The 12,373-nt window shown below is 42.2% G+C and overlaps 1 protein-coding gene across 4 annotated transcripts in view; it reads right to left on the bottom strand.

Annotated features, from left to right (window-relative positions):
* Positions 1-12,373, bottom strand: part of LOC132387641 (synaptotagmin-16-like) — a 170,992-nt gene that overhangs the window by 66,159 nt on the left and 92,460 nt on the right. The window contains exon 2 of one of the 4 annotated variants that reach the window (XM_059960050.1): positions 11,632-11,721. The exons of the other annotated variants lie outside the window; for them this stretch is intronic. Coding sequence (XP_059816033.1) covers positions 11,632-11,641 — 10 coding nt within the window. The 5' untranslated portion in view covers positions 11,642-11,721. The remainder of the gene's footprint in view (positions 1-11,631; positions 11,722-12,373) is intronic. 4 annotated transcript variants of the gene reach the window in all.

The raw sequence follows: 12,373 nt of genomic DNA, 5'->3' as shown, positions 1-12,373 counted from the left end.
ACTTCTCACTTCCTGATAAATCCTGCTTACCCAACAACCACAGAAAAGTATAAAAAGCTTCAAAATACCACTGAGCTGACTGCTCAATAACATCCCTGAATTTCAGTCCAGAACATATCACCACACTGATCTCAGTTGTTTGGCAATAAAGGAAAGCATGTTCCCTAATATAAAGTGGTGAAATTGTGAATGTGTGTGTTGGATCTGAGATTAAATCCCATGTGCATATGAATTAGAAATGGGATTAGGCCTCTAAGCCTCCTCTTTCATCCAATAATTGTTAACCACTGGTGAAATTCCAAATGACAGAAAGATAGCTGATGATGTTCCATTCTTTAAAAGGGTTGCAAGGACAAACCAGAAAACTACAGACCAATCTGCTTGATATCAGTAGAGGGAATTTACTGGAGGGGATCCTGAGGGAGGGCATCCAGCATTTAGATAGGCAGACATTGATTAGGAGGAGCCAGCGTGGCCTTGTGTGTGGGAATTTGAGCTTGACTAACCTTTTAGTTTTTTTCTAAAGTTGCCAAAAAGGTAGAGGGTGGGGCACTGGATATTGTCTATTTGAACTTCAGTAAGGCCTTTGACAAGGTCCCAGATGATAGGCCGGTCTGGAAGGTTGGGTCCTGTGGAATCCAGGGGAGCCAGTTAGGTGGATTCAAAATTAGCTCAGAGATAGGAGACAGAGGTCAGTGGTTGGCAGTCATTTCTCAGAACGGAGGCCACAGGAGTCAGTGCTAGGACCCTTGTTATTCAGTATTTATATCCATGATTTGGATGCAAATGCACTAGGCTTCATCAGCAAGTTTGCAGATGACATGAAAATGAAAGGTGAGGTTATCACAAATTATAGTTCATTGCACCATGGGTGGCTCTGCGGCACAGGAGGGAAGGAAAAGGAGTGGGAGAGCTATAGTCATAGGGGATTCGATTGTAAAGGGAATAGATAGGCGTTTCTGCGGCCGCAAACGAGACTCCAGGATGGTATGTTGCCTCCCTGGTGCAAGGGTCAAGGATGTCTCTGAGCGGCTGCAGGCCATTCTGGAATGGGAGGGTGAACAGCCAGTGGTCGTGGTGCACATAGGTACCAACGATATAGGTAAAAAACGGGATGAGATTCTACAAGGTGAATTTAGGGAGTTAGGAGATAAACTAAAAAGTAGGACCACAAAGGTAATAATCTCTGGATTACTACCAGTGCCACGTGCTAGTCAGAGTAGAAATAGGAGGATATTTCAGATGAATACGTGGCTTGAAAAATGGTGCAAGGGGGAGGGATTCAAATTTCTGGGGCATTGGAACCAGTTCTGGGAGAGGTGGGACTGGTATAAACAGGACGGTCTGCACTTGGGCTGGACTGTAACCAATGTCCTAGGGGGAACATTTGCTACTGCTGTTCAGGAGGCTTTAAACTAATGTGTCAGGGGGATGGGAACACGTGCAGAGAGACAGAGGGGTGTAAAATGAGGGTAGAAGCAAAAAGTAGTAAGGTGAAAAGTAAAAGTGGCAGGCAGGCAAATCCAGGGCAAAAAGCAAAAAGGGCCACTTTTCAACATAATTGTATCAGGGCTAAGAGTGTTGTAAAAACAAGCCTGAAGGCTTTGTATGTCAATGCGAGGAGCATTCGTAACAAGGTGGATGAAGTGAATGTGCAGATAGTTATTAATGAATATGATATAGTTGGGATCACAGAGACATGGCTCTAGGGTGACCAAGGATGGGAGCTCAACATCCAGGGATATTCAATATTCAGGAGGGATAGACAGGAAAGAAAAGGAGGTGGGGTAGCATTGCTGGTTAGAGAGGAGATTAACGCAATAGAAAGGAAGGACATTAGCCTGGAGGATGTGGAATCGATATGGGATATTGTTCATCCCAGTTTGGCAAAAGAATAAACTAGGGAAGGTAGTTCACCTGTGGCTGACAAGGGAAATTCCAAAGAATATCAAGTCCAAAGAAGAAACATATAAATTAGCAAAAGAAAGTGGCACACCTGAGGACTGGGAGAAATTCAGAGACCAGCAGAGGAGGGCAAAGGGCTTAATTAGGAAAGGGAAAAAAGATTATGAGAGAAAGCTGGCAGGGAACATAAAAACTGACTGTAAAAGCTTTTATAGATATGTGAAAAGAAAAAGATTGGTCAAGACAAACGTAGATCCTTTACAGTCAGAAACAGGTGAATTGATCATAGTGAACAAAGACATGGCAGACCAATTGAATAACTACTTTGGTTCTGTCTTCGCTGAGGAGGACAGAAATAATCTTCCGGAAATAGTAAGGGACCGAGGGTCTAGTGAGATGGAGGAACTGAGGGAAATACATGTTAGTAGGGAAGTGGTGTTAGGTAAATTGAAGGGATTAAAGGCAGATAAATCCCCAGGGCCAGATGGTCTGCATCCCAGAGTGCTGAAGGAAGTAGCCCAAGAAATAGTGGATGCGTTAGTGATAATTTTTCAAAACTCCTTAGATTCTGGATTAGTTCCTGAGGATTGGAGGGTGGCTAATGTAACCCCACTTTTTAAAAAAGGAGGGAGAGAGAAACCGGGGAACTATAGACTGGTTAGTCTGACATCGGTGGTGGGGAAAATGCTAGAGTTGGTTATCAAAGATGTGATAACAGCACATTTAGAAAGAGGTGAAATCATCGGACAAAGTCAGCATGGATTTGTGAAAGGAAAACCATGTCTGACGAATCTTATAGAATTTTTTGAAGATGTAACTAGTAGAGTGGATAGGGGAGAGCCAGTTGATGTGGTATATTTAGATTTTCAAAAGGCTTTTGACAAGGTCCCACACAGGAGATTAGTATGCAAACTTAAAGCACACGGTATTTGGGGTATGGTATTGATGTGGATAGAGGATTGGTTGGCAGACAGGAAGCAAAGAGTTGGAGTAAACGGGACCTTTTCAGAATGGCAGGCAGTGACTAGTGGGGTACCGCAAGGCTCAGTGTTGGGACCCCAGTTGTTTACAATATATATTAATGATTTAGATGAGGAAATTAAATGCAGCATCTCCAAGTTTGCGGATGACACGAAGCTGGGTGGTGGTGTTAGCTGTGAGGCGAATGCTAAGAGGATGCAGGGTGACTTGGATAGGTTAGGTGAGTGGGCAAATTCATGGCAGATGCAATTTAATGTGGATAAATGTGAGGTTATCCACTTCGATTACAAGTACAGGAAAACAGATTATTATCTGAACAGTGACCGATTAGGAAAAGGGGAGGTGCAACGAGACCTGGGTGACTATGAAAATGGACAAGGGAGAGCCAGTGGATATAGTGTACCTGGACTTCCAGAAAGCTTTTGATAAAGTCCCACATAGGAGATTAGTGGGCAAAATTAGGGCACATGGTATTGTGGCAGAGTACTGACATGGATTGAAAATTGGCTGGCTGACAGGAAACAAAGAGTAGCGATTAACAGGTCCCTTTCGGAATGGCAGGCTGTGACCAGTGGGGTACCGCAAGGTTCGGTGCTGGGACCGCAGCTGTTTACAATATACATTAATGATTTAGATGAAGGGATTAAAAGTAACATTAGCAAATTTGCTGATGACTCAAAGCTGGGTGGCAGTGTGAAATGTCAGGAAGATGTTATGAGAATGCAGGGTGACTTGGACAGGTTGGGTGAGTGGGCAAATGTATGGCAGATGTAGTTTAATGTAGATAAATGTGAGGTTATCCACATTGGTGGCAAGAACAGGAAGGCAGATTACTATCTAAATGGAGTCAAGTTAGGAAAAGGGGAAGTACAACAAGATCTAGGTGTTCTTGTACATCAGTCAATGAAAGCAAGCATGCAGGTACAGCAGGCAGTGAAGAAAGCTAATGGCATGCTGGTCTTTATAACAAGACGAATTGAGTATAGGAGTAAAGAGGTCCTTCTGCAGTGCCCTGGTGAGACCCCACTTGGAGTATTGTGTGCAGTTTTGGTATCCAAATTTGAGGAAGGACATTCTTGCTATTGATGGGGTGCAGCGTAGGTTCACAAGGTTAATTCCCGGAATGGCGGGACCGTCATATGTTGAAAGATTGGAGCGACTGGGCTTGTATACACTGGAATTTAGAAGGATGAGAGGGGATCTGATTGAAATATATAAGATTATTAAGTGATTGGACATGCTGGAGGCAGGAAGCATGTTCCCGCTGATGGGTGAGTCCAGAACTAGAGGCCACAGTTTAAGAATAAGGGGTAGGCCATTTAGAACTGAGATGCGGAAAAACTTTTTCACTCAGAGCGTGGTGGATATGTGGAATGCTCTGTCCCAGAAGGCAGTGGAGGCCAAGTCTCTGGATGCATTCAACAGTGAGTTAGATAGAGCTCTTATAGATAGCGGGGTCAAGGGATATGGGGAGAGGGCAGGAATGGGGTACTGATTGTGTATGATCAGCCATGATCACAGTGAATGGTGGTGCTGGCTAGAAGGGCTGAAGGGCTTACTCCTGCACCTATTGTCTATTGTCATTGTACACCAGTCATTGAAGGTGGGCATGCAGGTACAGCAGGCAGTGAAAAAGGCAAATGGTATGTTGGCATTCATAACAAAAGGATTTGAGTTCAGGAGCGGGGAGGTTCTACTGCAAATGTACAAGGCCTTGGTGAGACCGCACCTGGAGTATTGTGTGCAGTTTTGGTCCCCTAATCTGAGGAAAGACATTCTTGCCATAGAGGGAGTACAGAGAAGGTTCACCAGATTGATTCCTGGGATGGCAGGACTTTCATATGAAGAAAGACTGGATCGACTAGGCTTATACTCACTGGAATTTAGAAGGTAGAGGGGGGATCTTATTGAAACATACAAAATTCTAAAGGGATTAGACAGGCTAGATGCAGGAAGATTGTTCCCAATGTTGGGGAAGTCCAGAACGAGGGGTCACAGTTTAAGGATAAAGGGGAAGCCTTTTAGGACCGAGATGAGGAAAAACTTCTTCATACAGAGAGTGCTGAATCTGTGGAATTCTCTGCCACAGGAAACAGTTGAGGCCGGTTCATAGGCTATATTTAAGAGGAAGTTAGATATGGACCTTGTGGCTAAAGGGATCAGGGGGTATGGAGAGAAAGCAGGCACAGGGTTCTGAGTTGGATGATCAGCCATGATCATACTGAGTGGCGGTGCAGGCTCGAAGGGTCGAATGGCCTACTCCTGCACCTATTTTCTATGTTTCTATAAGGGCTCATGATCAGATACTGAAGTGGGCAGAGGTGTATCAAATGGATTTTGGAGAGTCAAACCAGTGTAGGACTGGTACTATGAATGGTAGGGCACTAGGGAGTGTAATAGGACAGAGAGTACAGGTGTGCAATTCATTCAGAGTGGCGTCACGAGTAGACAGAATGCTGGAAAAGGCAGTTAGCACAATGACCATCAGACAGGGCATTGTTAGAAGGATGTTGTCAGGAATAGTAATGCCGAGATATAGCAAGAGGTGGGCCAGGCTAAGTCTTTATTCCTTGGAACATAGGATAACGAGGGGTGATATTATAAAAAAGTTCACGATTATGAGAGGCATAGATAAGGTGGATGGGTTCACAGTCTTTTCCCCTAGAATGGAGAGTTCCAAACTAGGGGCACAAGTTAACCATGAGATGGGAAAGATTTTAAAAGGGATCTGAGGGGCAACATTGTTTTATGTGGAAGGTGGTGAGTGTATGGAACAAGCTGTCAGAAGTGTTTGAGACAGGTGCCAGAGCATCATTTAAGAAACACTTGGATATGTACATGGTGGGCTAAAGCTGAGAGGTCAAACAAAATATTGGGACTAGCTGGGTGGGCACTGTGGTGTGTATAGAGTCATCGGGCCCACGGGACCATATCCATGCTGTTTCAGTCCATGCCTCTTGTTTCTAACAAGATCAGACTGATCTGATTCCAGCTTCAGAATTCATCTACTGCTGCTTCAAAATGTTTCAAAATTTTCGTTTCCACCACCATTTAACGTAAAGTCTTCCAAAGACACAGTAAAAGGTTTCCTTACATTTCTGTCTTAAATAGCTGACCCCTTATTTTTAATCAGTGATTCTTACTTATGAATTCTCACACAAGAGTAAACATCCTTCTGATCCTACCAAGATCTTTCCTATTTTAACCTCCAGTGGATAAACACTTTGCCTGTTTGATCTATGCAGCCTATGCACTCCAGGTAACAAACAGTCAAGTCATGTGCACAAGTAACCTTCTCTGAATTGTTTCCAACACATTAACATTCTTTCTTAAACCAATATTATAAGCACAAGAGGTTCTGCAGATGCTGAAAATCTTCCTGACTTGCTGAGTTCCTCCAGCATTTTGTGTGTGTTGCTCAAGATTTTCAGCAAGTGCAGAGCCTCTTATGCAACACCCACAAAACAGTGGAGGAATTCAGCAAGTCAGGAAGCATCCATGGCGAGGAATTAAAAGCTGATGTTTTGTGTGCAGACTGTTCATCTGCACTGGAAAGGAAGGGGGCCAGATGCCAGAGTAAGAAAGTGAGGGGAGGGGAAGAAATACAAGGTTGCAGGTGATAGGTGAGACCAAGTGAGGGGGGAAGGTGGATGGGTGAGTGACGGGGTGATGAAGTAAGAAATACTGTATACAGCTCTCCAGGTGTGCTGTTACAATGCCCCATGTAACACAAATAAACTCTCTACTGTTGTTTTTGTATCCCCTCACACTAAACAATTACATTCAAATGGCCTTCCCAATTACTTGTGCAGACATACTATCCTTTTGAGCATCACACACCAGAACAACTAAATCTCTCCAGATCAATGTGCTCTACAACCTTTCTCCATTTAGACAACATACTTTTACTTTTCTTGTCCAAATGGCTGATGTCACATTTTGCTGGATTGTTGCCCATTCACTTATCCTATCCATATCCCTTTGTCCCCAACATATATCCTCTTACTTTCTCATCTTTCTTAATGCCTTTAGTAAATTTTGTAACCACATCTTCAGCGCCTTCACACAAGTCATTATTTAACTTGTAAGTAGTTCAGGTCCCGGAAATGATCCCTATGAACTAAAATTGGCAAAAGTAATTCCCCTTCACTCTGATAATCTCCTCAGTGTGACATCTTGCCTAACTGGCACAGCCGCCACCTGCCTTTTCCATTCATAATGACATGTGTATACGTACAGTCATTCCACCTTCCTTTCCTTTCCAATGCCAAATATGCTATTTATGCACAGCAACACCAGTGGGGGTGCTGGTGGAAGCGGATACAATGGGGTCTCTTAGGTAGGTACATGGAGTTTAGAAAAATAGAAAGCTATGTGCTAGGGAAATTCTAGGCAGTCTCCAGAGTAGGTTACATGGTTGGCGCAATATTGTGGGCCGAAGGGCCTGTAATGTGCTGTAAATTTCTGTGTTCTGTGTTCTAACACCCCACAGTAATGACAAAATAAATAAACAGATAAGGAAAAATGGTGGCCACAAGATATGCCTTTGCTCATACAATTTGACATAATTTTTGTAAAGACAGATGGTTCCAGTTTAGTACCTCCTTTCTGCGAGGGCCACCCTCTCTCTCTCCCCCACCCTGAACAGTTAGCCTGGATATCATGTTCATCTGTGTTGAGTGGAGCGTGAGCCTGTGACTTTCTGACAGGTGACTGAACTCAAACACCGGTGAAAAGCATGGCTAGTTAATATGTCTGATTACTTAGTTCTGAAGCAAAAGGTTGAATATAAAACATGTCTTCGATTTCAATCTGATCGCTGGCAATCTAAATTTTCACCTGTGCGAAATGAGAACAGCGTGGGAGTGAAATTGCCCTTCCCTCCCATAGTACGCTCTTCAAATGTTTCCACGCCCCTCCAGCTCCCCAAAAGACTGATGACATTTTCTCTTTCATGCTAAACTATTATTTACTCATCAGGCACTCAACGTTATAGTTAATTGTTAAATACTAACCTGCCAGATTTAGGATTATCTTGTAGACTGATGTGTGGGTGGAAATTTAAATTATATTGTGCATCCTGATAATGATTATGAAATGATTAATTGCTCACTTGAGTTTCCAATTATATGAGAACCTTGGCATTATACTTGTTGCTGCTTAAAGTGTGAGTAGTTTAACCCTTTCGAATGCTGGAGGTTGGACTGCTAAAGGTATCAGGACCTTCCCTAAACCAGGCAAACTGCATTATGGTTGTTTCAGTCATGTCAAGACAGTGTACGAGGGGTGAGTGATAAGTTAGTGGCCTAAAATAGTAGTCAATTTTAGAAAACGTAGCACATTTATTTTTCAACATAGTCCCCTCCTACATTTACAGAATTAGTCCAGCGGTCGTGGAGCATACGGATCTTGAACCTCCAGAAAATGTCCACAGCAAGGGTGATTGATAAGTTTGTGGCCTAAGGTAGAAGGCGATGAGTTATACAGCTCTCGTTACATGCACAAGCAGGTCAACTCTTTGAGTGATTATGCAGAAAGTCTGAAGTTAATAACTCATCCGGGTGATTGATAAGTTTGTGGCCTAAGGTAGAAGAAGATTAATTATTAACTTCAAACTTTCTGCATAATCACTCAAAGAGTTGACCTGCATGTGCATGTAACTAGAGCTGTATAACTCATCTCCTTCTACCTTGGGCCACAAAGTTATCAATCACCCCTGCTGTGGACACTTTCAGGAGGTCCAAGATCCGTATGCTCCATGACCGCTGGGCTAAGTGTGTAAAGGTAGGAGGGGACTGTGTTGAAAAATAAATGTGCTCGGTTTTCTAAAATTGACCCCTTCTACTTTAGGCCACGAACATATCAATCACCCCTCGTATGTACAAAACATGCATCTCAATATCAATAAACTAAAAGTGGTTAAGTGGCTCACGTAAGCCAAGGTGATGATTGAGATGTTGCAACAGCCTTAAAATGCTTGAGGTTAGACCATGCCTTGCTGAAGTACAAGTTGTAAGGCTTTAATTTTCTTATAGTCATCTATCCCCAACCTGAAACATTCACTCCCTCTATCGTAGCATCTAAAAGAGGCAGTACAGCAACTTGCCCCATTAACAGTGCAGCCAAGTACTTGGACATAGGATGGCTGAACACACGGATGCCACCAAGTCACTGAGCACCTGGAAATGGAAAGATATTACCATTCCAACATCAATGGCTTAAAGACCTGGAGTTCCTTGTTTATCAGTGGTGGTAATGTCATAATTGCAGCAGTTTCAGAGGCCCATACCCTCACAAAGGCATTTAGCCAACAAACCCCTAGCCTGGGTATAAACCCGTAAGACACAGGAGCAGAACTGGGCCATTCAGCCCTTCAAGCCCGCTCCGCCATTCCATCATGGCTGACTGATAATCGCTCTCAAACCCACTCTCAGGTCTTCTCTCCGTAACCTTTGACATGCTCACTGATAAAGAATCTTTCAGTCTCTGAGTTACACTCCTGATCCCCTAATATCAATAGGGAACTAGGGAAGTGGAGCTTGTAAGATAATTTTATTCCTACATTTTAATGTCCATCATCTATGTGTGTTTTACTCAGTCCATAAGCATAAGATACGGGAGCAGAAGTAGGCTATTTGGCCCATTAAGTCTCATCCGCCATTCAAACATGGGCTGATTCAATTCTTCCAGTCACTCCCACTCCTCTGCCTTCTCCCCATACCCTTTGATGCTTTGGCTAATGAAGAACCTATCTGTCTCTGCCTTATATACAACCAATGACTTGGCCTCCACAGCCGTTCATGGTAACAAAGTCCACAGATTTACCACCCTCTGACTAAAGTAATTTCTCTGCATCTCAGTTCTAAATGGATGTCCTTCAATCCTGAAGTTGTGCCCTCTTGTCCTAGACTCCCCTACCATGGGAAATAACTTTGCCACATCTAATCTGTTCAGGCCTTTTAACATTCGGAATGTTTCTATGAGATCCCCCCTCATTCTCCTGAGCTCCAGGGAATACAGCCTAAGAGCTGCCAGATGTTCCTCATACAGTAACCCTTTCATTCCTGGAATAATTCTTGTGAATCTTCTCTGAACCCTCTCCGATGTCAGTATAAACTTTCTAAAATAAGGAGCCCAAACCTGTACACAATACTCCAAGTGTGGTCTCACGAGTGCCTTATAGAGCCTCCACATCACATCCCTGCTCTTATATTCTATACCTCTAGAAATGAATACCAGCATTGCATTCATCTTGTTGTGTTGTTAGACATTACACTGTGCTTAGAGTGAAGCTTTTAAATAGCATCACTTGCATGTGTTTGTGTTCAAAAAGCAGTGATTTTTGCCACTGGTAGTTGGTAAGACAATTCCGAACTGCTTTGCCTTCTGCAGCTTCAAGCACTCAAATTTGAAGATGCCAGAAAATGGCCAGGATTGAAAATGAAATGATTTCACCACTTCAACAAGTTAGGCATTATGGAGAATTTGAAGGTACCGACAATCATCTTGAAAGCTGCAGTGAAAATGAAGATTTGGGGGATGCAATCATCAAAAGTATTGTATGAAGGCAGTCCTTTATCTGCACTTGGCATCTACGCTGACTTACAGTCAATTTACCGTCAGTCAAAAGAACGTGGCATCACATCTCCGTCAATAACTATACACCTAATATACACTTTTGTAGTAATGTAGTAGTTTTAGTAGTGTTCTAACTTGTTCTGTATTTCATTTAAATGCATAAATTGCTATTCAGTTAAATGGTAGTTCAAAAAAAAATCTTTTTAACTATATCCATGAAACTTCGGCTAATTGGGGTAAAATGTACTGGTCTCGAGGTGTCCCAATTAACCAAATCCACTGTACTAAGTTATTTTATTTCCTTCCCTCCTAGTGCACACCGAGGATCTTCACCCCTTGTTCTCTTTCTGCCTGACCTGCAGAGTTCCTCCAACATTTTCTGTTTCTATTTCAGATTTCCAGTATCTGCACCATGCTTGACTTCCTTGAGGCACAGATCTGTTGTGTGAGAAATGATGAGAAGGTGCATGAGAAACTAAAAATTAACTTCTTGGAGGGAAGAAGCAACATCAATACTTAAAAAGTTTCTATAATCTAAATGTTAAACACTAAGGACCAATGAAAACTTAAGGAAAATGTTTTATATGTTTACAAAATATTAATTTCTGAGTATTTCTTAAGATTTTACCATTCCCTACAGCCCACCTTCCAATTTCCCTGAACAATAATTCAGTAACATGTTCAGTGCTATTACATAATTAGAAAGAAATTCAGGGGAGTTCAGTATTGTTGCAATCAATAAGCAATTTATTGCTCCGGTTCCTTGGGTTGACTAGTCACAGTTTTACTGGAATGATATCCCAAAGCACAGTTTCTCCAGTAACTGTTACTAAATCATAAAGACAAAACCAGCTTCATTAGCAGTAGGGAAGAAACGATGTACTTTTGATTAGCCATCAGGCAACGAACATGAAATGCAAGTAGAGCTGCTTTTGCAACATCTGCATGGATTTCAAATGATCTGCATTCAGTAAAACTATGATTCAGTCCTAGAGAATTCATATGGGAGTAGCTGCAGTTCAAGTTAGGATGAGCAACTGCTATATATTAAGTAAATGATTTTATATAACCTTTAAAATCAACATTCTTGGGCACTGCTTAAAGACCACCCTCATTTCTCAATAGCCAATGATAACTAACAGTGTTGACACGTGAGTGGTTATTTACTTGCTGTCATTGGTCCTTTTCAGCTTGGGAAATGTTTCCTGCATCAAGTTATCTAAGGGAGCTTGTTATCATCATATTTTCCCCTCCTGTCTGATAGAAGAAAAGGATTGAATTAGTCCAATGATTTTTTTGGATAAAATTCAAAGATAAATTGACATAAATCTTCTACATGAAAACCTAGGTAATTAGTGAAATGGCATAAACCATGAGTTTTTTTTTACTGTTAACCTCATGCAGATGTCAGTTTTACAATCAACCAGAAAAAAATTGTACAATATGTGCAAAAACCATTCATTAGTGGATATTGTTTGCAAGAAATATAGTCACTTTTCTTTATTACAATTTAAATGTGTGAAACATTTTACATGAGTATTTACCAAGGGGAACGACATGAAGAATAGGGAGATCAGTGCCAAGAGTACCGTTACGAAGAATGAACAGCTCTGATGGGCAGAAGGGTGCAAGGTTGCCCATGTCCCCCACCCCTGGGAGAATCACAGATTGTTACTGTTACCATGCTGCTCATGAGAGAGACACACAGATAAGAGGAAAACAAACTGGAACATCTGCTGCTGATAACACCGGGAGAGAGAGATCATATTATGACTCTTGTAAGACTCATGGTTCCGGAGAGGGCTGTTTACTTGGTACTATTCTGTTCATTAAAATTCCTCAGTGGACAGCTGGAGTGGGCTGGTTTGATGGGCTAAGCCATTCAAAACTGATTGACACCTGAGACCCC

The sequence above is a fragment of the Hypanus sabinus genome, chromosome 2 (genome assembly GCF_030144855.1).
Source record: "Hypanus sabinus isolate sHypSab1 chromosome 2, sHypSab1.hap1, whole genome shotgun sequence".
Lineage (NCBI taxonomy): Eukaryota > Metazoa > Chordata > Chondrichthyes > Myliobatiformes > Dasyatidae > Hypanus > Hypanus sabinus.
The sequence above is the reverse complement of the archived record's forward strand: the minus strand, read 5'-3'. Positions and strand labels throughout refer to the sequence as shown.